The 24,991-nt window shown below is 38.0% G+C and overlaps 1 protein-coding gene across 1 annotated transcript in view; it reads right to left on the reverse strand.

The window, feature by feature from the left end:
* ADGRA1 (adhesion G protein-coupled receptor A1) overlaps window positions 1-24,102 on the reverse strand; it is a 238,991-nt gene extending 214,889 nt beyond the window's left edge. The window contains exon 1 of the mRNA XM_072340010.1: window positions 23,792-24,102. Within this exon, the coding sequence (XP_072196111.1) occupies window positions 23,792-24,012 (221 nt within the window). The 5' untranslated portion in view covers window positions 24,013-24,102. The remainder of the gene's footprint in view (window positions 1-23,791) is intronic.
* Window positions 24,103-24,991: the final 889 nt, after the last annotated feature.

Consider the following 24,991-nt stretch of genomic DNA (forward strand, 5'->3'; position numbering starts at 1 on the left):
TTCTCATTTATATTTCTTTAAGCTTGCTGGAACATTTCATAAGCTCTATTGCCCCAAGGTGCATATATGATGAATACTATTTCTTGTTGCTTTGTTTGCATCACATAATTTTGAAACTGCACTGTTTCAGGAAGGATAAACAGCAGAAATCAGCTGCAAGCTACCACTGGCCTCCTTTGTTCCCAAATGAATTACCTCTTACAAACTGAAAACTACAGTATCTTACTTTCTTACATGCAGCATAACTTAAAAACAACAGCAACAACAACAAGACACTAAGCTTGGATTCCAACTGGACTCGGCTCTTTTCAACATTCACTCTGCCTTCCCAGAGAAAGCTATCACGATTCTAATACTTCCATAAGTTCAAAATAAAAGCAGAGCTCTTGGCCATACTGCCTTGGAATGTTAAATCTGCAAACTAGGCAAAGTATTTTATATGCTTACGGGTGGTTTTGATTCTACAATAAAAGGAATTTAAATTCCTAAATCCTATGGTGTTACTATGAACCTTCAAGACGGTTTTCTAACCTCCAACAATGCGCCTTTATCTTTAAACTCCTTCAGCTTTCATACTATGTTTAAAGAGAAAGAACTTTCATAAGACTGATTAAACTTTTCTTAAGCTATATAGTTTCATAAATATGTTTTCATGAAGAAAGAAGAGCTCTTGAACTTGAGATGGGGAGCTTTTGAATCTAGAAATTCAATTTCCTTAGAGAATATCTGAAAACCACATTACAGGAAGCTATGGTTCCTGACTTAAGGGAAGTGAATGGAAGGAAATGTAGAATAACAAAATGTGCAGCCGACCTGAACCTACAAAAAATAAAAATAAATATTGCCCTGCATATATTGCTCTGAGCATACACTATATTAAAACAGAAGCTGACAAGCACCAATAAAGAAAAAGGATATGAAGTTAGTTTAATGCATCGACATTTAGCAAATTATCAAAGCAAATATAGCAGCATAAGGTAGCTACATTTATCAGCATTCATCAGGGTTTTCTTACACTTTCCTAACGTTTGAAATACATTTCCGATTGCTTTCGGTAATAAGAACATGAAAATATAGAAATTATCCTACTGGTTGATTAATTTTATCACACATTGATAATCCTGTTTCTGACTGCACAAGGTACTGCACACTTCAAAGGAAAGATAGAAATTCCATATTGTTTAAATTCTGTGCTCAATAAGGCTATAAATCCAAAGCATTGATTAATGTAAGCCTTTAGCACTTTTAATCTACTCTAGTGTAGACAGATTTTCCTCATTCTACATTTCCTTTTCTAAATTTCCTTTTAAATCATCATATTTCTTACTTTGACAAATTCTGCCCCCTGAATCTGAATATAGCTTATATAGGTATTAGGTCATCTGACCCATTTTAAAATTGTTCTTCAAGTTAAATAACTTTGCTGCTTCACTCAGGCATTTCTATTTCAATCCAAGAACTTAGTCTATTGAACCTTTCTTTTTAGTTATTCTTTTAGTATATATAGCAAAGGTAAAATTGTTCTACATAATGATGTTCTCATAAGCAATATTTGTGCCATACACAAATTTCACGTCCTTAACTTCATCTCCTCTTCAATTTCATTAAAATCTGTCCTAGCGTTCTTAAGCTTAGCGCTCATTATATCCTTTCAATTAACTTGTTCACTCTTCATTCTGTTGCATCCATGTTAATCGCTCTTTGCTTACTGGAGATTATGTTGCTAATCATTCTCTGAAGTTCAGAGCACTGAGTTTTGTCAGATTCATTTGCGTTTAGAAAAAATAAAGGAGATTTGAAGTGCTATGAGTAGACTATACAGTTAGAGTGTAAAAATTTATCAGACAAGTGTTTTGTTTTGTTTCTTTTTTTTTTTTCTTTTTTTTTTCTTTGTCAGAACTCCAAAACAGTAGTGCAGCATGTAAAAGGAGAAACTGAAGCTTTATCTTTAGTAGTAGGAAGTATCTTAATGGAGTCCTGGTACATTTTTGGAAACAGAAATCATAGAATCAGCAAGGTTAGAAAGGACCTACAAGTCCAACCATCCTTTTTCCTGTCTTTTTTGGTTTGTTTGTTTTTTTTATTCTTTATTACATTCCCAAATTTCTATATAAAAGTAGTTTATATATACATACTTTAAATTATTATTTATTTTTAAATCTGGAACTGCCTAACTGGTTAAGAGTGATTTTCTATCAGTGAGGAGTAAACAGAAGTACAAAATGTGACCAGAGATGAAAAATACCAAGTGCAGAACAAATCTTCTGATCCTTGCCTATAAAGGATAATATTTCTTTAGCCAGTAAAATACTGCTTGTTGACACTATCCTCTTATATCCCAAGAAATTAAAAAACCAAAAACCCCATTTTAACTTTATCAGGCTTCCCTGGACAAATATCTAGTAAAACCATCAAAACTAATATATGATGTATAATGACTTTTTTGTGTTAAGAAGCAGTCTTATCACTAATGTATTTTAGATCTTATTTTTCACTTCATCCTTTTCCCTCCTAACGTAGGCAGTCAAAATCTGTGTTCTTATAATTGTATCAGAATAAAATTTAAGATGATTTTGATTTGCCAGCATCCAATGGGTTTCGTATTTCTTTATGCTTCTGCTTGAAATATTTCTTTGAAGGTTAATACACTGGAATTATTGACTTCCTTTTGGGAATTTTTTTTCTGGTCTCCAGATTTTCAAAATATTATTACTGCAATTAACATGTATTTGATGGCTTAATTCTCCTGTATTTGGTTCAAAGTCTACTGAATAACTTGTACCAAGCGTCTCATTCATGGGATGAAACAACTGAGGCGACTTCCAGAAGTCTCCCCTCCTACTTCTCAGCTTAAGAAATCCCACAGATCTTCATGAATTACCAATAAATGATTATTTCCCCCCAGTGACTGAGTATAACACAAAAACAATTGGCTGGCAAGCACACGAACTTTCCCCAAAAAGGCACAAGTTTGAGTTGTTGTGCAAACCTTGTGGAAAGGACACTTCTTTCTCTTGATGCACAACCTGTGAGAAGGGAAACTGCAAGCAAGAGGCAAAACCTTCAGGCCACAGTGCCTGACACCATGCTGTCATGATCCGTTTCTGCTGGGTCTTGAGAAAAGCCTCGGGGATGAGAGAAAAGAAAAAGGAAACAAAACTGTGAATCGAGTTGTGCAGCTCTGGCATGACATCTGGAAGGATTATCAGCAGCAGGGCCTAAGGTGATGGGTAGTTTTTATACAGACCTTTGGAAGGCCTGAGATGCAAGCAACCATAAGAATACAGCAGACACTTTCCGTATCAAACAGTTTGATTCCTGCACCACTTCTTTGAGGAGACTTTTCTTGCCACCTCTGACTACACTGGTGTTTTAGTTCAGGACACAAGCACACTTTGAATGCAATTTCCTTCTGCTTATCCCCACTTCTGTGCTTTGGTTTGCAGTACAAAACAGCCACAGAGCACACTGATGGGATTTCTTGTAGGTGAAATCAAGTTCAGGCTCTGTACCAGGAATGTACCTAATGCCTTTCATACGGAAAGGTAAGGAGAATTTATTCTGTGAGATTAGACTAGAGCTAGTCTGAAATTAAATACAAACACACTCCCCTTCACACCCAAAACATGAGTAACAGAATTCTACGGCAGCACTTACTACCATGAAGTAATAGTTGAAACCTCCATTGGAGGGATATCGAGTCCTGAGCATCAGCAACTTCACACAACTGCAGTGAGGACTGCACTGCACAAACTCCTCCTGCCTGCTCACAGTCACCCTAGCTGGCTAATCCCAGGTGGACTGACAGTATTCTATCCCTCTCAGGCCAGATTTCTAAACAGATTAAAGTGCTGTATGTTCTTGCCCTCAAGCTTCTCTACACCAGCTTTTACATTTTACATAGTGGTGAGGTCAAGGAAGCATTTCCTTTTGTTCACCACCACCCTCACCTCTCCCTTTTCCTGAGGATATCAGATTAAAATCCAGGCAGATACTCGATTAATGTACTTGCACATTACTGAGCTTCCCTGCTTGGCAGGAACTCTTGGATGCACCAAAAAACAGTGACAAAAGACCTCTCTTAAGGTACTCCCTCTTCCACTTTTGCCACTACAGAATAAGCTACTGCCATTTTTACACCTTATCTATGACTTCTTAGGCATAATGAGAATAAATTATCTGGCCATTTCTCTCATAACGCTTTCAAGAAATCCAGTCTAATGTCTCTTCTTTGCAAGACTGTAATGAAAAGAAAGAAAACAATAATAACACGGTAGATAGATGTGAAAACACAGTAAGACTGAAAGGAAGTGCAGATGAATCATTGAGCCTTCCCTCCACAGGTAGAGAAGTATCCATAACCTACTTGAAGGATAGTATTTCACTACATTGACAATATTAATCTGAAACTGTATGACATTTAGTAGTTTATGGCTTTCCTACAAACTCTGCACCATCACTCCTCCCTCTCATTTTTCTCTTTTTCCCCCCTATATCTTCTCAAAAATAATAATATTGGAACCTTAAATTCATACTTTTCAAACTGACAGGATTTAGAGAATCTTTGCCTAGAGGACCAATGGCTTGACTCAGCAGAGTATTTAGAGTTGTTTTTTTTAATGCTCCTAAACACTGACTTTCACTTCTGAAAATCTTCAAGATGAATTTCACCATATAATCTTAGAATTGTTTGAGTTGGAAGAGACCTTTAAAGGCCATCTGGTCCAGCTCCCCCACTGTGAAGAGGGACACCTACAACACCATCCAGTCAGTGCTCTGAGACCCTTCCAGCTTGACTCTGAATGTCTCCAGGGACAGAGTACCCACCACCTCTCTGGGCAACCTGTGCCAGTGCCTCTCCACTCTTTTGTAAAAACATCTTTATATCCAATCTAAATCCATCCTCTGTTCATTAGAAACCATTTCCCCTTGTCCAGCCACAACAGATCCCACTAAAGTATCCATCCCCTTCTGATAGTCATTCTTTAGATACTGCTCTCAGGTCTCCCCGGAGCCTTCTCTTCTCCAGGATGAAAAGCCCCAGCTCTCTCAGCCTGTCCTTGTAGGGAAGGTGCTTCATCCCTTGGATCATTTTTAAGGGCCCCCTCTGGATGTGCTCCAACAGGTCCACATCTCTACTGTACTAAGAACTCCACATCTGGACACAGTAGTGTCAGTATGAAGGTGATAGATTGAGCTCTCACAGTACAACATGGACTTTGATTCCAAAAATCATTTTACCAAAAATCCAATCAAAGATTTTAACTTGTTTTCAACTGCACAACCATAATAACAAATAGTACAGATAAAACTGGCATACATTTACCTCTGGACCAGATGAGGGATTATGTCAACTAGGGTACTCTAATCAGAAAACAACTGCTGCAGTATTTCATTTATTGTCACAGACTTGGCAAAACGGTTCTTCTGGGTAACTTAAAATTTGTATTCTGTGTACCTTTCGGAACAGCAAAGCAATAAGAATTATTCAAAACAAAATATAAAAATAAAAATAAAATTAAAAAATTGATTTTGACTTGGAATATTCAACCAATTACATACTACTGATTTCTCACTACAAACAAACAAATATATATATATATATATATATATAGGAGTTCATCTCTCACCTCTATGATTAAAATGAAGCAAGTACCAGGCTATCATCTTTCACAAAAGTCTGTATTGACATATTTGTGTCAGAATAAGATGAGAAGGCTTCCCCTTTCTATATTCATAAAAATAAAATAAGATTTTATTCACCTTCAAAGGACAGAGAACTTGTTCTGTACTTTGTGTTCTTGCCGTAAGTCCTGTGTCAACCTGAAGTTATCACTCTTTCCAGGCCTATAATTTAAACACCTAAATAAAACATTTCCGACTGACGTGTCATGGAAAGAATTAAATTCAGACAAAAACCCATGTTTTAAGACACTCAATACCTTTTTATCTTATTAGAATTTCTCATAATAGAAATTTTGTTACTCAAGTACCAGCTGCTATTGTCAGTTTGTACTTTCTCCATTTGGTTGCCATAAGGATTTATTGATAATGACTTTTGACTATATACTCCATCAAAATCCTGTATAAATATGGATCATATTTAATAAGAGTAGCAATTTTTGATCCTACATAGATACCATGGAACTGTCACATCCAGACTTCATTAGCTGTACCATTAAAGTGGTGTGACCAAGATGGGCTTTTTCTGTGAAAATACTAGAAATGGACAACAATCATTGCACCAACAGCAGATCCGATCCCAGGCTAATGCTCCAGAGACACTCAATGAAATGAAGAGCCCTGAACACACACAGGGAACAGGCAGCTTCCCTTAATGCCTGCAGCATGAATGCCATAAAACGTTTCAAGATCCTGCTACTGAATTCTGGCAAAGAAGTTCAGTCTTGAATATTTCTGTAATAGTTTGCACATTGCCTGGGAAAAGACAGTCACAAAAGTTACAGAAGAGAAAAAAGTTTGCTGGTTTCCAGTGATTTAAGTTAAGTTTTAATTTTCTTTTGATCGTGGTGGTTTTTGTTTTGTTTTGGGTTTTTTAAAGCATAAATACCACTCCTAAAAAGCCATGTGTTGTATTATCATTCAATTCCAAATGAGTTATGGGGAGGTTCTACACAGCAGAACACTGAAAGCTGCATTAGAAATCCCCCTCCAAGTTACTTTACAAATTGAAGCAATTGTCCAAAAAGCATTTGTGATTAAAGAATTGCCAGATTGAAGATTCCTCCTTTTCCTCTAATAATAATACCTCAGATTACTCCTTTAGGTTACAGTTATAATATATGCATATACCTGTTGCACAAGGTACTATCCATCAATGATACAAAAAATAATCCTAGATTACATAACGCTTTAACAGAGAGTTATCAGGCTGACTAATACACTCTTCCAAACAGTTGTCATTTCAGCCAGTAAATAAATCATATGATTTTTACAGACAAGTCATACTCCTCTGCTTCTAAGCTCACTGTAGACTTGATTGAATACAATGTGAAAAGAGCAGACATCTAACTTTTTTAGCCTACCTGTGTAAATTATAGCATACTATATAGCACACTACTTTAATTGCTGAAAAAAGTCTAAAAAATTTTAGAAAAGACAAGGAGGAAATCTTCTCAATGTGGCTGAAAGGTCGCACTTCCTAGTACAGGAAAGAAATAGTGCCAAATTACAAAAATCACTTAAAAAAATAAAAATAAAAAACCACATAAAATATAGGGCACAGGGGAGGACTTTAAAAACAGTCACTACCGAAACATTAAACTTAACAAGAAACTTAAAGATCAAAGGATAGTAATATTCAAATCACAAAGTTCTTCATGACTTTCATCTCTGCAATAAGGCTGCTGTGGAGTAAGTTAAAGCTATAATGGTTTTTAGTAGCATCTTTTTTTACCCATACCCACCAGCAAATAAAAATCTTCATGGCAACAACAGACAGGGAAAACAGACACACAGTTAATTGCAGAAGCATACAAACATGCTGATTATTTTTAAAACACAGCTTCTTTTGCTACTATATTTATTTGGCTTCCTCTTTGTTGTCAATATTTTGAAGGTAAACAATGAGGGTTAAATGTGACAGGGAATTCAAATAATTGGGTAACAATAACAAATAGATGTCAATAAAATCAGTGGATTTGACATCTCAAGAATTAAACTAGAGTCATAGTATAAGGAAAAATTGAAAGCAGAAGTACTCGCAGATGAAGTACACCTGGTGAACACATTTGCCAGTGGCATACCAGATGACACCTGGAAACTTTCCAGTGCTGAGTATTTTCAAATACAAAGTGTACTACTGCACAGTCAACAAACAATTATTTTGGTACTACAGCAATTCTACTTCTGTATTAAACAAAACATAAGAGCCACACACGCGCTAGTATACAAATAGATCAGCAGCTTCTACCCTTTGGAAAAGCACAGATTCTCTTGGTAGTTCTGTGCCCTACCCCTAAAACACTTAAATAACATTTAACACCCAGATGAGACCAGTGTAAATGTGCCAATTAATTCAAAGAACCTCTCTTAGTAAAAGCTCTCCCAGTAAAAGCTGTATCAAAAGCTCAGTTTCTCGTTGAGCTTTTAAAATATCCAGTCTGAATTTAAGAAAGGAGCCGTGATGGGTACTTCTTCCCATGTATTCCAAAGGTTACTCATTCTCACCTACATTTTAACTTATGTTCCTACACTGAATGCATTTGATTTGAGCTCTCAGTGACTCTCTCACTTGTTTTCCAAATAAAATTATTTTGAGATTAGACATCTTTCTTCTTTGTAAACATCTGGGGGACATGATCAAAAAAAATTCTTAATCTGAAATAAATAACAGAAATGTACAAGAAGAAATTTAAGTATACGACATGTGTTTTCTAGTCTTTAAATTATGCTTGAAAGTTTAAAATACATTTTAACAACTCTATTTAGTACTTTTTTTGTTGTTGTTGTTTTGTTTTTCCAGTAGCAGCAAACAAAGTAATACTGACTCCTTAACTCTGATTTTCATTCCCTACTTTTGGATCCAAGGCAGTACTACCAGTGCTCTTGTAATAATATCACACCAGGAACAGATGTTTAACTGATTATGCACTGTTATAATTAACTGCTTTTCAGTGACACAATTTTGGAACAGCTTTCTGGAATGTGAAAGTGCAAACTACTTTCTTTGTTCTGGATATCTGACAGTGTTCTTGGCTATGTTAAAATGAATGTTGATCTACGGAGTCCTGCTTGCCAAGTGATCCTGGTTACTCCACAGAACTGCCCCAGGCTATAATCATTCCTCCAGACAGTCTTCTGAAGATTTTACAGTTTCCATCTGGATCATGAATAAATGCAGTGAACAGCATCAAGCCATCAGGAGGAGCAGGTCAGACAGAATTCTGCTTAGATCACTGTCCTGTCTTTGACAGCAGTCAAGAGCAGATGCATAGATATAAGAAGTAAACAAAAAAGCCCTGCAGGTAACATATGTAAGGCATGAACAAATAATTTTAATTCTTAGAAACTCCATTCCAATTATTTGTTGCCACCTCAGTCCTATAATACGTAAAATCTTAAATCTTGTCCTGCTATATGTTGTTTGATGTGGAAGTACACAGCATCTGAGATGCAGATACATCACTCTTCTCTTACACAGGGGGAACAAGATGCTTTCTATTGTTACTTATGTTGACTACTGCTGAGCTATCAGAGAACTAAGTTCAAAATCAAGTGCAGCCAGGTCCCTGGGCAAAAACAGTTCCACAGAAAGGTTTGCCCTCTCCAGAGGCTGGAAGGACCCAAACTGCTTTTCCCAACATATTCTTTACATGTACTACAGGGACCTTATCTCCCACTACAGTATGTATGGGGCTGGACTGGGTAGGACCATCACGACTGACAGATCCTCTGGTATTGACCAACCAAGTGGCTTCTGCCAAATGCTTAATGGGTGCTTGAATGTTCCGCCACCCATTGCTTTCAACATTGCTTTCAGTGGCAATGATCTAAGGAGGAAAACTTATTTTACTAACTATGATATCAGAATGCAGGATAACACAATATAATACAATTTAATTTAAATTGAGGCTAATAAATCAAGTAAAATAAGAGAGTTTTCCATAGGCTGAGAAGCCTACTTTGGAATTGAAGGCTCTCGGCTTGGAAACACACCCACCACCCACTGCCAGGCAGTGAGATAAAGAGAGCAAGCATTGCTTCCGTGATATATTTTCCTCTCTGACCATTAAGTCCTCCGGGATGTGTAGTTCTTCTTCTCTGTGCTCCAAGTGATGTCATGATGTGGAATACCAATAGCAAAAAATCACAAAACCATGACAAGATAGCTAATGGAGTTATTCACACATTCCAGACATCAATTCACATTCCCAGTCCTTCTCTGTAACCTCATTCTTTTAAGCACAGGCAAACTAACATTAAAAAATTATTTGCTTAGTGATCAATACTTTTTTTTTTTTTTTTTTTCCCCTGCAGAATAATCACCCTACACTTCCCAAACAGTCAGAAAAAGGCAATTTGTAAAATAAACCAAGCAATCCTTCCCTGCAACCACATCCTCAGTCAGAGCTGGGGAACCCTTCAGTGGCAGAAAGTCCCACAGCCTCCTCTGCAGCTTCAAGACAGCCTCTGACTGTAAACAATGGACACACTTGTCCAGACATGGAGAAAGTGCTCAGCAGAGCATCTCTGATGACTGAGTAGTACCTCCTCAATGAGGTCTGTAAATCTTCAAACTATTCACACTGATCAACACAGTGAAGAAGTGATCCAAGTTCTCTTCTGCAGAAAGTGCCAATCCTGTTGATGGCGCTTATGCATATTGCATCTCTGGGTCTAATTATTTCCCCTTTCACAGTCAATTTGGCAGTCTAGGCAACATCAAAGAGGCAAAAGGTTTCCTAGAAAGGCCCAGGAAGAGAATTTTCATGCCGACCAGTTCCTGGAAAGCATCTCTCATAGTTTACCAGTTAAAAAACAACTCTACTATAAATGAAGAAGTCATCAGTATGGCAGGAAATCAGCAGGATGATGCATAGCAAAGTAACAGCTAAGAGGGAGAGTAGAAGCTTCAACTGTGACCAGAGACATGGATGAAACACAGGCTTCATGGCCAATCTACACAAAACAATTGATCATAGAAATTACAAATATCCCAAGTTGGAAGGAACCTGCAAGGATTATCAAGTCCCTGTGCACAAGGACAACACAGAAAGGCTACATCAAAAAAGTCAGCATCCAAAAAGGCTATTCTTCTACATCTGCTAAGAATCAACCAATTTAAAATAAGGTTGTCAATATTTTTGCCTTTGTTTACCCCTTTGTTCCAAACGTTCAGCCACTAAACAGGTATTTTTCCCCTTCCGGTTTCTTTTAACTGATTCTTTCCAGACAGATTAATATACTGTCATCAGTTACTAACAATAAGTAACAAAATCTACTAAATCACTATTGGCATATTCTAAACATAGAGCTGTGATCTAAATGACTCACAGAAGAAAACTAAAACTTTACACAAGTGAAGCAGCGACTAGCAGAAACAATATGCTGAGCTCTTTCTGCACAAGTAAATTGCTACCATCAATACCAATAAAAACCATTTTAGCTGAGATGGAAAAAAAGAAGCCCAATCCAACAGCACTCTGTGCATTTTAAAATCACATATGTACTCCAAATCCTATTTTCACAGGCATGCTGTTACTGGGCTTTAATAGTTTTTCTATCATACCTTCACTTTCCTTTCCACGGAACCAGTAACTAAGCAAAGCACAAAATGCCTCAGTGTACAAGGAAAAGTAAAGATTCACTTATTTTTAAGGAATACAGATGGAAGAAAGAAAATCTATCAATCTGCCAAGAGAAAACTAGGCCAACCAATGAGAAAGCTGGTTTTAGGCTTTTGTTCATTTTTCATTAATCCAAAATGTAAAAAGCTGGAATAGAGCTTATAGGGCTTCCTTTTTTTTTCCCCCTCTAAAATACCAATGCATTTCCCCATGGGTTGAGTTAAACGTAATGACTTTTGTTATGAAAGAAAAAGTTTTATCACCACTCTTTTCACAAAGTTAACCACAATGATAATTACATAAAAGAAAGAATACTATTAATAGTATGAATTAATTTTATTTCTTGAAACTTCATCTCCTCCTTGACTTTCAGCTTTCTGACAGTGATTAATGATAAGTAAAAGGACAACCAGAAAAGAACAGAGATGGGCTCTCCACTTAAAGACTGAACATGGCCCGCTTTCCTGAGTTTGATAACCATGGCAGCTCTGGCAGAAATAAATTCCAAAGAAAGAGTTCTGAACTCTTCAAACTCAGACATAAACAGAAGGAGGTCATTCATTACCAGCATGCAGTTAAGCTGCAGCACTTCTTGCCATGCAATGCTACAAATGCAGATCTGGGAAGGGTTCAGGGGAGTGCTGGACTGCACAAAAGAACAATCCATTTTGGTAAATTAAACACACTTGAAGTACATCTCCAACTGGAAACTGGAAGGTCCTTATGGGAAAAACTGCAGTGCTACTGTGCTCTAGGCACCAGGCTTCCAGCAGGGATAGGATACTGAACTACATGGCTATGGTATGGTCCAGGGCAGCTACTCACATGTTTTTATCAACCATCCAGACTGCAGCAAATGAAAAGCTGCAGAAATGTAAATATTATTGGTGTCCAGGTATTGTGTTTGTATAGATTGAAAAACTGAAAATTCGAGCAAAACAGCAGAGCAGCAAGCGAATAAATAAATAAATAAATAAATAGATAGATAGGAAAGGCAACCGCTCCAGTTCTTCAGTGCACAGAACCTTTATTATCTGCTGCAACTTGAAAAACACCAACCAAATGAAAAAGCTTACATACTAAGAAGCAATATGGAAACACTGACTCAGGTAGTTCAGTGCCTCCATTTTGACAGCTGATTTCAGAAAAGGGAGAAATGAAAAAGAAAAAAGAAAACAACAAGGAAAAAGAAAAAGAAAAAAAAACAAACAAAACAACCTCTGACTTCAGAGCTATTTAATAAATGATTACATAAGGGATTTTATTTGTTTAAAACAATCACTCTGCCTCAGCTAAAGTAGTGATCTGGAAAGCCAGCATTAAAAAATTATTTGCTCTAATCTATTCCAAACTTGGGTTTGGCATCTAATCCCTCTTCATTACCAAATACCTTTATAACCAAATAACCGTAATGAAGATATTGAAGCAGTGTCCTCAGCTGATCAAAGGTACATACAGGAAAAAACAAACAAACAAACAAAACAAAAAAACAAGAAAACATACAATTTTATCAGCATTTAGGGTCACTGAAGCAGTCAGTTTCCTTACTCTTATTAAGAATATATGAAAAAATACGGAGGACAGTTTCTTTTGAAGTCACTTAGTCCAATTACTAATAACTGCTGTCTTATCTATTTTTAAAAAATAAAAAAAGATGTTGTAGTTAGAGAGAAAATTGCTGACTATGTTAAATTGTTTTTAAAACTACTATATAAGAAAATTTATTAATGAACTAGTTATTAAATATAGGCACAAATTAATTAATAAGAACTGTTTCAGGAAGAATAGCTAATTAGAGACAGATTTGTAATGACAATCAATAAGCATGAAGTATTCTAAAGCAATAGCTTCATTTGCTCTATATTCAGAGGATTAGAATTTATTACATTAATTTAGAATTTATGGTTATTCTTTGGTTTGTGAATTTATATTGTTGACTCTTTACATTGTTATATATAACAAGGAACTTTGGAGAAAGTTGAGAGAATTATGAATTTTACAACAATAAATGACATTTCTTTGTGGGCTTTTTCCACATTTCAAATGTGAGGAATTTCAGTATTCATCCTTTCATTGAGGAAATAAAGACAAAGAAAAGCATGTGAAAAATTACCATCCTTTTTTAGCAGATCTCATTGTTTCTTTTTTCTGTTTAAGCTAAAGGCATTGCCTCTATAATATCTGCTACAGCTTCACAGGGAAACTATATGCCAAGGGAGTCTTTATTTTACGCAGACATCAATTGGCATTCATTTAGTACACATTAAATTGTACTAATAAATAAAACAAAAGCCTAGTATCTATGACTGACATAACTTTGTTTTCTAATATTTATATCTCTAATGCTGCCCGCCTCTACTCTTCCTCAGGTATACAAAAATAGGTCCTAAAATTCTGAAAATTTAATGTGACACTATAAGCATCTCTTACTGAAGAAAAGAAAGGAAAACAAAGGAAGTACCAGGCAATTGAAAAATAAATAAATAATGTTAAAATTACCCTTACAGATGGCTTCCCAATAGCAGTGAGTGGACTTTTTCTCACTCAAAATTTCCCACCATTAAAGAAAAAACAGTAGAATCATAGAATCATTTGAATTGGAAGGGACCCCAAAAGGCCACCTAATCCACATCCCCTACAAGGAACAGAGACATCTATAGCTGCAGCAGGTGCTCAGATCCCCATCAAACTGCCCGTGGGTGCCTCCAAAGAGGGGGCATCCACCACCACTCCTTACTGCAAAAAATGTTTTTCTTATGGGCTGATTAACTTCCTGAGAGCTTATTGTTACCAAATGCAGAGGAAAAAAAATGGCAGAAATTCTTTTTGCATGCACCAGTGGTTTAACAGCTACCTGAATACATGGTCTTGTAACTCCCACAGATTGATTCCATTTTCTGAGCACCACGTAATCCCAATTCTGTTAAACAATCACAGTACTGTACCTTGAAGAGGTACTTGAAGCATTATATGACAAAACCCTGTCCTTCCTTATTTACATATACCTACCTTGCTACAGACGAGATACCTAATCAGGGCCTCCTGATATTGATAAATAAATCTTATTATGAGAAGTGGGTACATCCAATCCACAAAATGGGTGTCTAACAAAAAATATGCCTTGAATGACAACATTCATCACAGATGGAATGCCATGTATTGTTTTATTGCCATGAAAACATGTTGTTTTTCTAAAAGGCTTATTTAATAGAGCAGCATCAGTCAAGGACCTGGACCAGGAGTGAAGATTGCAGGAATGACCACACATTTCTGAGCAGTGAAAGCTCACGTGTTTTGACTGTGCGCATTTTCTGCATCCTATCCTTTGTGTGGATGGGAAGTCATGTTTTTTGCAAAATGAGTATGGATCTGTCAACTGGTACAGTCATTGCTGAGAACAGTTAATTAACATGATCTAGTTTAAGATGGAGCTATATGATAAACTTAGCATGTAATGCTAGCTATATCACAGGAGAAAGGAATGCAATCCCATAAGTTTAGATTTGTCTACATATTGAAAAGTTTAGCTTTCTGGCTCAAGAACTGCAACAAGAATAACAGCATTTGTCAAGATTTCATCTTATATCACTATAATTACTTGTGTTATACACATTTCACAGTTTTGGAAGGATGGTTGCAATACTGTTTGAATGCTGTCACAAAGTGTAGAGAAGCCTAGAAATTAGACTTCTGTTCCCTTCTGAGCAATATACAATTCTAGGGTTGTGAAGTAAATCTGACCATCACGACATTTCCCTCCAACTATCAGCAACATGGGCAGCAGTTCAGTATGAAAACACTGCTTGGCACAACCACATTCAGACTTCTCCATTCTGCTGGCTGCAGTTCTAATGATAAACTCTGTTTAGTTCTGCCTCCTTACATTTTTCTTCTTTGAAAGTTGTGTAATAGGATCAACTCCATCTGCCTGGCCCCAATTCCAGGCAGTGTTGAACTCCAAGGCTTAAGTCAGATCTCTCTGAGGACCTATATCCTCACTCATTTCAGTTCCAATCAGTAAGTTCAGAAGAAATGAACAAGTCAAGGACCAAAGGTAATGAGGGAAGATGTAATGGAGGGTTTTAGAAAGATCTGGAAAGTCATAAAAGACCACAGAATAGGTGGAGACTGTGAGCTGGAAACAGCAGCACACACCAGTGAAAGTGCTAGTGGAGCTAGCTAGTGGAGAAACGAGTGCACATGGGAAAGTGAGAATGGAGCATACAGAACACCAGAAGAAGAGCTGATGAGGGAGACAGGTGTAGCTCGCTTTTGTTTTTAATTTTCTTACATGCCTTTATAGCAAAGAATAGTGTATATTACACAACACTGAATAAAAAAGGTGCAGGCAAGAGAGAAAATTGCAATAAATATCAATAAAAGAGTAATAATAGAAGCAAAGTGCAGAATTACATGGTTTTTAACAGGAGATGGTCCCATGCACATAGAATGCACCATGGAAGCCAGAGAATTAACCAGGACGCATGGTAGCAAAGAAATACACAGTAATTAGGCGAGCTAGGCAGTTTGATTCCTCAATATTGGCAATGTGTATTTTCTTCAGTGCCAGTAAGTTTCTTTTTGCACCAGGCTGTTAGCACTCTCCCTTCGAGGAACCCTTCCTAACATTTCAGTATACATCCTTTGAAGTTTCTATAAAACTGTATTGAGAAGGTTCTGAACACACAGGTTATGCTTTTCTCCCTTCCCTCTGCTCTCACATAAGTTGATACTACGCATGATGAAGTGCAGATATCCAAGGAACTGTTGCGTGGGAAGTTACACTACATTGAAATGCATATTGTTTAATTTTTTTCCTTAAATCTATGCTTTTTGTCAAATTTTCCAGGCCTGATTTTGTTACCAGTAGCTTTATTTTCCATCTGTGATTTTGTTCATTCTTTTCTCAAGTTACCTACAAGTATAGATGTGGAAGGTAAAGGTTTATCTATAAAATGTGCACTAACACACTTTCTGGAGTAATCTACATCATAACATAAAAAGGAGAGTCTTATGAAGAGACACCACCTTGGTTGTTATTAGAAGGAAGAAATCACAGCACTTCTGCAATAAACTAGAGAAATCATAATTATTACTAATTTGGAGGCTTTGACTCATCAAGTTTTTCAAAAACTACGATACCTTACTAACATAGAAAATAAATTCACTGTGTGTTATACAAATACTCCAGTATATACACTGAACTTGCATGCCAGTGCCTTTCTACCTCTACTAGAATTTATTACCAACCATTTCAAAAGACAGCCACTTACCAAAGGAAGGCTTAAAATGCAAGTTTAAAAGAATCTGCTCACTTATGCATATCTATCAGCAAATCTGAATTCTGTGTGATCTAGAAATAACTCTCAGGTTTTTGTAAAGATTAATAGGTCTATGAGTGTAATACCCATAAACCACTGGGTGTTTACTTCATTGGCAGAACAGTTCATACATTTGACATACTGCTGTTCGGATAAGATTATATCTGACTAAGAACAGAAAAGAAACTGTCAACAAAGCTGTAAGACCATAAGAAAAAATGCAAAAGCAGTTTTCATATGACTAAATGTACCTTCAGAATACTCTCAAATCAGTCCCAGGCATGAAAACACAGTTGGAAATGATTTTAAGAGTAGGGTGAAGAATGGCATGCTGCCACAAAAATAAGAACCGAGCCTGAACTTTCTCTGTATTACGTAATTTCCAAAGTAAATGGAAAGAAATATTAGTATTATAAACAACACAGTGTTTTTAGCTGATTTAGTTTGGGGAAGTCCAGAACTAGACAGCAAACTTGCAACTGACCATAGTTAATCAGAGCCGATTAACGCAGCACACACTCAACCTTTTCATTCTCCCGCATGCTTTTGAAGCTGTAATGTTTTTTTTACAACCTATATGGAAGATGAAGGGATGAAAAGGAGGACACTTAGAAATCTACTTTCTTCAAACTCAAATTTAAAATAAATAAATAAATAAAAGAAAAAAGAGCACAAATAAAGATTTTTGATAGTAATAAAGTGATGAAATTCAAGTTGGCACCAAATTCTGACTTTCATGTGCATGAAGGAAGTGTGTAAGCTATATTTTTTTTGTGTGTATCTGTATATATAAACACACGTGCATATACACAAAAATTTCCTACAGGATGTTAGAACCCAATCTCTGCCTCAGTAAAGACAGACTGCCCTTGAACTTACAGATTTATGCTGGTTCTGTACTGCAAAAGCAGGGGTAAAGACAGAAGTGAAGAACCTAGGGGTGGATTATGTGAAGCGTGGCTGAATACAACAGCTGTAAAATACATTCTGACAGAGGGCCCCAAATAGGGCACACTTTGCACAAGCAAGCAGTGTTCCTTGGCTACTTCTGCCCAGTACTGGCAGTACCTCCGGGTCAGTATGAATAGCAAAGGAACAAATGGGCTTCTAAAGTCACAGGTGTTAGCAAGACCATTATAGAACAGCATCGATTACATGTGTGATTTTGAACATCTGAATGACAGAGGAAAAAGAGAACATACAGGAATACTAAACTTCATGTGTTTCATGTTATTAAGATTTTCCAGCCCCTTCCCTCCTGACCATTAGAACTGTTATTGGACAATTATTTCCCCTTCTGCACTTCTCTCTCCACCATGCTATTGCCCCCTCATCACCTCACCTCTCTTTGTGCTGTTACAGGGTTTTGAGAAGGGAAAGAAAAAGAGTATCTTGAGGAAATATTTCATTTTTTCTTCTACAAATAAATCTGCAAAAAGCAAAAAGTGCCACATTACCAAATCTAAAGAACTGCCCACTTTAAAGGCTGACAGTATCTAGGTCCCAAGGGGCAGCAACTCACACAGCTTCCTATAATGGGAAATTCCACATCCATAAATCTCTCTCTCCCAGGCCATCACATCATATGAGAGTACCTGCACTTCAAAAGCAAGATGCTGTTGCACATACATATCTTCTAATCATTAAAACTAAATGGATTTTAAGAATATTAGGGTAACTGACAAAAAAGAAGAAGAAAAGAAAGGCAGTGATGTGTTAAATCTCTCCCTGCTTCAGGCAAACTAACCAAATTATACCACCTCATAAAACCCCAACTTCATTTAGGACTTTTCAATAGGTTTCACATATACACTTAATACACACACACACTGCTACCCTCCTGTCTATCTCAGCAGTTTATTTATGTCTCTGGAATGAAACTAAGTTTAAGATACTGCAAATTTCCCAGCATGAAACAAAAAAGGAATTGTGCTTCTACATTAAATTACCAAATTAACAAACCATTTAATACCAACAAATAACTTTATCTGCTTCCAGAAATTCTCACCTCTTTCCTTCCCACAGTTTTCCTCAGAGAAAGTTACCTTGAGAACTTAAAGCACCAGGAGGAGATGTGGCATTTTTTTCAATTTATGACATTTACGAATTAACCAAAAGGGAAAGAACTTCAGCTTTTATGGAATTTTGAATATCATCTATAAATAAAGCTCTGTCTGCCTAAGCAGAACCTTTTTACCCTCCTCTCTTGTTATGATTTCCACTAATGCCCATGGACTGGCTTCACTAACAGTAAGTTGCACTTCAAAGTGGTCAGAGTCCTCCACAGTACTGACACACAGACAAACTAATTCGAATTCAGACATCCTCTCATTAGAAATAACATGAAGAAAAATTAATATTTTCAGTTATGGTATTTTGTGGCCACTCCAGCTGAGCCATGAAGGAAATTTAGACTAATATATAAAGACTTTTCTTCTCTACTGTTTTTCTTTTATCTTAGTTTTGCCTTTCCCAAGCATTATTCTTCTCAGATCTTCCACGTCTTCTGCATCAATTTGCTTTATGATAGGAATTTCTTTCACAAGAAACTGACTTTGTTTTCTAAGAGCTTTTGGAGAAAACACGTATAAATATGTATACATCCATCAATAATGGAGCAGGAAACTTGTTTTTTAATCTTTTTTTTTTTTTTTCCTGGTACTTTGAGTGAACACAGGAAGTTAACTAAGGTGAAAATCTCTGTGAAAACCTTTACAATGAGAACTACCCTACATTCTTTAAGAATCCAGTTATTTGGAAACCAGCAACAATACATGAGACCTTACACCACTAAAGAAGAAAAAAAAAAAAATCAAGTCTTAAGATGGGGAGATAAAACTAATGAATAATATTTTTTCTTCGTTCTTCCCTCAATTCTTGCTTTGTTTGCTTTGGCTAGCTTAAAGTCTAAGCTCTTAGGGACAAAAAAAAAACATTTTTTAGATATATTTTTACAGTAAGATGCTTACATTAACTAAATCATATTTATGTATCCTAAGCTGAAGTAATATGGAAGTGTAAAACTCAGGACTGGACACAAAAAATATACAGTAATATAATAAGTTAGAATAAATAGCAGTAGACATGATATAAATGAATGTGACATAAAAGTAATTTGGGGGCAGAAAAGTGGGGTGAATGTTGCTTTCAGAAGGCTTGCTAATGTTTGGGAAACACTCTGAGGATGGAAATATGCCTGCTGTATGGATTATGCCTATGGGTTTCCACTGGAGTCATGTTGCCCCATTCTGAAACTGAGAATCTGAGGAGTTTGAAGTGTTGGAGACAACCTCACAATCAAAAATAAACACACAGATATAAACGTGAAGAGTCATATAGAAGAGTTGCTATGACCATGTATTACCCTAATTTTTTTCCCCGTCTACAATGACATTTAAAACAGCAGACATACCCAGGCATATCTCTGGGCAAAATTTGTAAAAATAACACCCCCCTTATATGTTAGACTTCTTTTTTGAATTGGGAGGGAGAATAATGTTGCTATGAGAAACTGACGACCTTTGTAACTTCAAAATATATTCTGCTCAGTTATATCAAGAGCTGTAATGAACTGGGAACTTCTAAGAATTATAAGGCTAAACTCCCTGGCACCATTTGACAGGAAAAAAAAAAAAAAAAAAAAAAAAAAAAAAAAAAAAAAAAAGTACAACTAGTAAGTAACCTTCAGACATAGTTGCATGTATGTGGAATAATGTGGAACAAAACCTAAATGATAATCCCTGAAATTTCAAATTGTAGGACGCCTGCACTGCAACCAAACCCGGCCTTATTCTGCATAGCCCCAGCTTCAGCAACTCAATCAAAAATTTAAACCTAACATTTTCATTAGTACAGAAGAGGAAAAAAACTGCAGTTGGTCTTTGTCAACAACCAAACCACACCATTTAGAAATAATGATTTCTAAAATACTGGTTCATTGTAAGAATTCTCATGTATTCGGCCATAAAGATGTGGCTGAGAAAACTATTACTGTGGGAGGATGCGATCCTTCCTTGTTGGGTCTACACCCACTGAGAGGAATCTGGGGAACTCCCCAGAATTTTGTGAGGCCACAGCAGCATCCTTCATGGAAATCAGGAAAAGAAACTCCTTTCTTCTGCCCCCTCACTGATATACAAGGCACAGCGATATCTCTTGCAAATCAATACAGTTTAGAATTCCTTTTAACAAATTACACATAAATACTTTGTGAAGCTACAGATGTTTTTTTTTCCCTTTCAATCCAGATCAAGCACTTGAATCCCATTTCCAGAGAAGTAAAATACTAAATAAAGCCAGTAAAACAGAGAGAACAGAACAAACCTCTTTGTGTGGGTTTTTTTGTTGTTGTTTTTGTTTTTTAATATAAATTAAATGGGTAGGAATAGTTCCTGTATCAGCTCATATTTTGATTTTATTTCTAGTGTTGTGCTGCAGTACTGGGAGCACTCAGGCAGCACTGAATGGCTCTAGTATTCATCTGATTCATCTGATTTCCAAGAAACTACATGTACTTCCCCCCTAGAAATAATTGGTCCCAACTGGTCAAGAATATGTGTTTCTCCAGTGACTCCATGCTAGTTTATGTTAAGTCAAGCCACTGTCTACAAAATTCCAGAAGTACTTTCTGCAGTGCTACCTTTGGTGCATACATGCCATAAAGTGCCAGAATCACTGAGCCTGGCTGAGGTCTGTGGTCAGCTGGGTGAAAAAAAATCATTACACTAACAAGTCATAACTTCTTAAATTTGCTGGCAAGCAACATTACCAAGCACATAAATGAAAACTTAAAGAGCTACAACATTACCTCTTAATGGCTGAAGAGATACAGCAGAGTTAACTGCTCTGCAAAGATATCATAGGAGTTAAGTTTGGCTTTAACTTTCCCTTCCAAAAGAGAAGCTGCATCCCTATATGATATATATGAAGACGATTTAATCTGCCAAAAAAAATTACTATTCATTACACTGTTTTTTAAAAGCTTTGCTGCATCTGAACGTGCATTCCTTTATTCACCTCTATATTTCTTAATTTTTAAAGCAATCCAAAAGGTTATGCTCCATATGTTAAAGTTCTCTTTCTCTCAGTGGGCCCATAAAACTGAACGGGAATAGGCAGTGTCTACTGCAGTATTCTCTTTTGCCTAAGTCTTCCATGCAGCTACAAAAACAAATCTAAGAGCGGTGCTGTTTGAGCTTTTTATCATTACTTTTTTCAGCTGGCCAAATCTCACAAGTGTAATTCCATTCATCAAAAACAGCTTCTCCTGGAAAATCTTTGACACATTCAATCAACTTGTCATCTGTATGTTCCAACTACTGAAAATTATTGCATCCCTAACTCCGATTCTAACTTTTTCCTTTTTATCTTCAAGACTCAGCTTTAAATTTGCTTTTTGAGGAAGAAAAAAACTGAGACAGTAAGAGAAAGGCCATACATTTAGGTGACACAATGTATTGCGTACTTCTCTGAGTCAAACCCAACAAATAAAACCAAGGGCGCCTGTGTTTTGTCCCAGCTAAGTACAGCTAACCAGCTATCAGGTCACAGCTTTCTGTAAGTGAGTTTAAAAAAATAACCTTCCTAACGAGTCTGAACAAGCGCCACCTGAAATGTGCTTATTGAGGGTGAGAGCAACATGTTTGCTTTTGGTACCCTGATGCACAGATGCAAGTGAGCAAATCTTCCCACCTACTACTTCACACACACCACCTCCTCCATCCATCTTTTCTCACTTCTGTTTCCAATTGAGTTTCTTTTCATTGCAGTGAATACATACTTCTGTTGATCCTTTGGTCAGCTGGATTCATCTACTGGTACTTAGTCAAAGGAAAAGCTTCTTTAAAAAAAATCCAAACACAACTCTGTAAATCAGTGTGTAGGAACAAAAGCCTTTGTAGATACGGTGAGTGTAAAAGTTTCTGCAGATCTTTAACTAATAAGAAAAAAGAAGTTTGTGTCAACATTTTATACACTTTGGGGAGTACTGTACTATAAAGCCAGTTATATAAACCACAAAAGTAGGAGTGAATTTACCACCTAGGTCAAAACTTATGTTGGTGTCATAAAACAATTCTTAAAAAGTCTATTAAATTTAGCTGGGAGTGTAGTTATTACATCTTGTGCATTAACAAGCAAAGCCCTCCCGGATGAGCAATCAGCACACAGCTAATCAGCACCAAGTCACTCAGCAGTCAGAGCTGGAGCTGAACTGAAGCATACGCAGCACATCTGCACATTTACAGCACGGGCTCCCCAGCTGTTATAAATTACTATCTTTACCAGTTGTCTCCTAAAAGCGTTGACTTAAAGAAAATGCAGTGAACAGTAGAGATGTTCACAGCAGGAATTGTCAACAGAAATAAATTCAACAGTGAAAGAGCTGTTGGAAATGTGCACAACCTAAAGGGTGAGCATCACAGATCTGTAACTGCTTGGGTCCTTTATAGGGACATTACTTTCACCTACACTTGGCAATACAGTCACAAGTTCTACCAGCACGCGAACAGCACACTGCATTTATTCAAGTCTGTGCAACAGGCAACAAAATAGCATCATCTATTTCCAAGTGACTTGAAATAATAAATAAATAAGCAAAGCATGGAACTATGAGTCACTCTGAGTTACAACTTAGAACAACAATATTGGAGAGTTGGTGGTTTCAACTGATTATACACAAACCATTGGTAGGAGAGGAGATGTCAAGTCCCAAACTTTGTTTAGAGGAGAAGAGGGGAAAGCTGCTTCATCTCACAGCATGCAATTCACCAGCATCGTTCATTCAGTGCTGGGACACTTTCAGTTCATTCTACCACCAGCAGAAAGGTGCACCGGCGAGCTGCATCGGTTTTGCCAGCACTGACATTTCCCAACCCACCGCACACAGCAGCACGCAATTGACAGCAGGGGAAGCCCAGCTTCCCCAGCTCGACCATAACGCCAAGAAGTGTTTCCAAACAGAGAAAGGAAAAAAAGAAAAAGAAAAAAGAAAAATAAAAAATAAAAAAAAAAAAAAACACCTCACATGTACTTTTAAACAGCCGGGCAGGGCTCGGAGCTGTTTCTGCCGGCCCTGCGGTAGCGGTACGGCCGCACCCAGGGGTCTCCCCGCGCCCCGCATCCCTCCCGCCGCCAGGTGCGCTGCCCGCGGGCCGTACTCACAGGGACACGGTGCGGTTGGGAAGCACGGCGGGCTGCAAAGTTTCCACCAAGTCGCCTCCGCTGCAGACCACTTTGATGCGCAGAGCCGGGCGGCCGGGCCCCTTGGCTCGCTCGGCGGCGCAGAGGCAACGGTCCACGATGAGGTCGGGGCAGTTCCTGCTGCCCCCGCACAGCCCCAGCACGGCGGCCACCAGGCAGAGGCGGCGGCACAACCCACGCATGCTGAGCCAGCGAGAGAGCCCCGGCCGCCGCGCCGCGCATGGCACGCACCGATCCGCGCCGCTCCGCGGGCAGCGAGCTCCCCTCCACGCCTCCCGCGCCCACCCCGCCCCGCCCCGCCGCGCCTCTCGCTGCGGCCGGCTCCGCTGAGAGGGACCCCCCCCCCCTTCCTCCTCCTCCTTCTGCGAGGAGCCGCCGCTCCTTTCCTGCCGCAGCCCGTGCAGCCGCGGCGCGGACCTCCTCCCGCCGCCGCGTCCACCCGCAGAGATGCTGCACCCGGGCAGCCAGGAGTTGGGAAAGAGGTGAAAAATGCCGTGAGTTGGGACCCTGGCGGGGAAAATCCTCAGCTATCCTATTGGCTGTAAGCAAAACAGCGCACGCACCTAAGTGAGAAAGCTTGCTTTCCCATCACCAATACTGACAGGCAAAGGTCACTTCACAGACCAAGAGGGAGCACAGGGCTCCAGCCAGCACCCAAGCTACTGTGCAACTTCAAGTGACTGCCTGAACACAGCGTGATCAGTGGTCAAAAGGTGTTCCATCATCCAGGTCAACAAGCTGCCTTCTTCATTTGCATTTGTATGCTGATTATGGCTCTCTGTGACTTTGGAGCTCCTCAGTAGTATGCATACTACTTCACATAATGCAAATAGCAATTCTTAGCATGGATTTTCAGTGACAGTCATAAGCTACCCAGTCTTCTTGCTTGGTTCATTTTGTATGTTTTGCTGAAAGTCAGCATCCAACTTGGGATAATCTTGGTAGGATGAGAGGTAATAGCTCCAATTGCACCAGGGTTGCTCAGGTTGGATATTAGGAATACTTCTCCAAAAGAGTGGTCAGACAGTGGCATGGTCTGCTCAGGGAGGTGGTGGACTCTCTGTCCCTGGAGGCATTCAAGGATAGATGTAGCACAGAGGGACTTGGTTTAGTGGGCACTATGGTTGGTAGGTGGATGGTTGCACCAGATGATCTTAGAGC

Source organism: Excalfactoria chinensis, chromosome 6 (genome assembly GCF_039878825.1).
Source record: "Excalfactoria chinensis isolate bCotChi1 chromosome 6, bCotChi1.hap2, whole genome shotgun sequence".
Classification (NCBI taxonomy): domain Eukaryota; kingdom Metazoa; phylum Chordata; class Aves; order Galliformes; family Phasianidae; genus Excalfactoria; species Excalfactoria chinensis.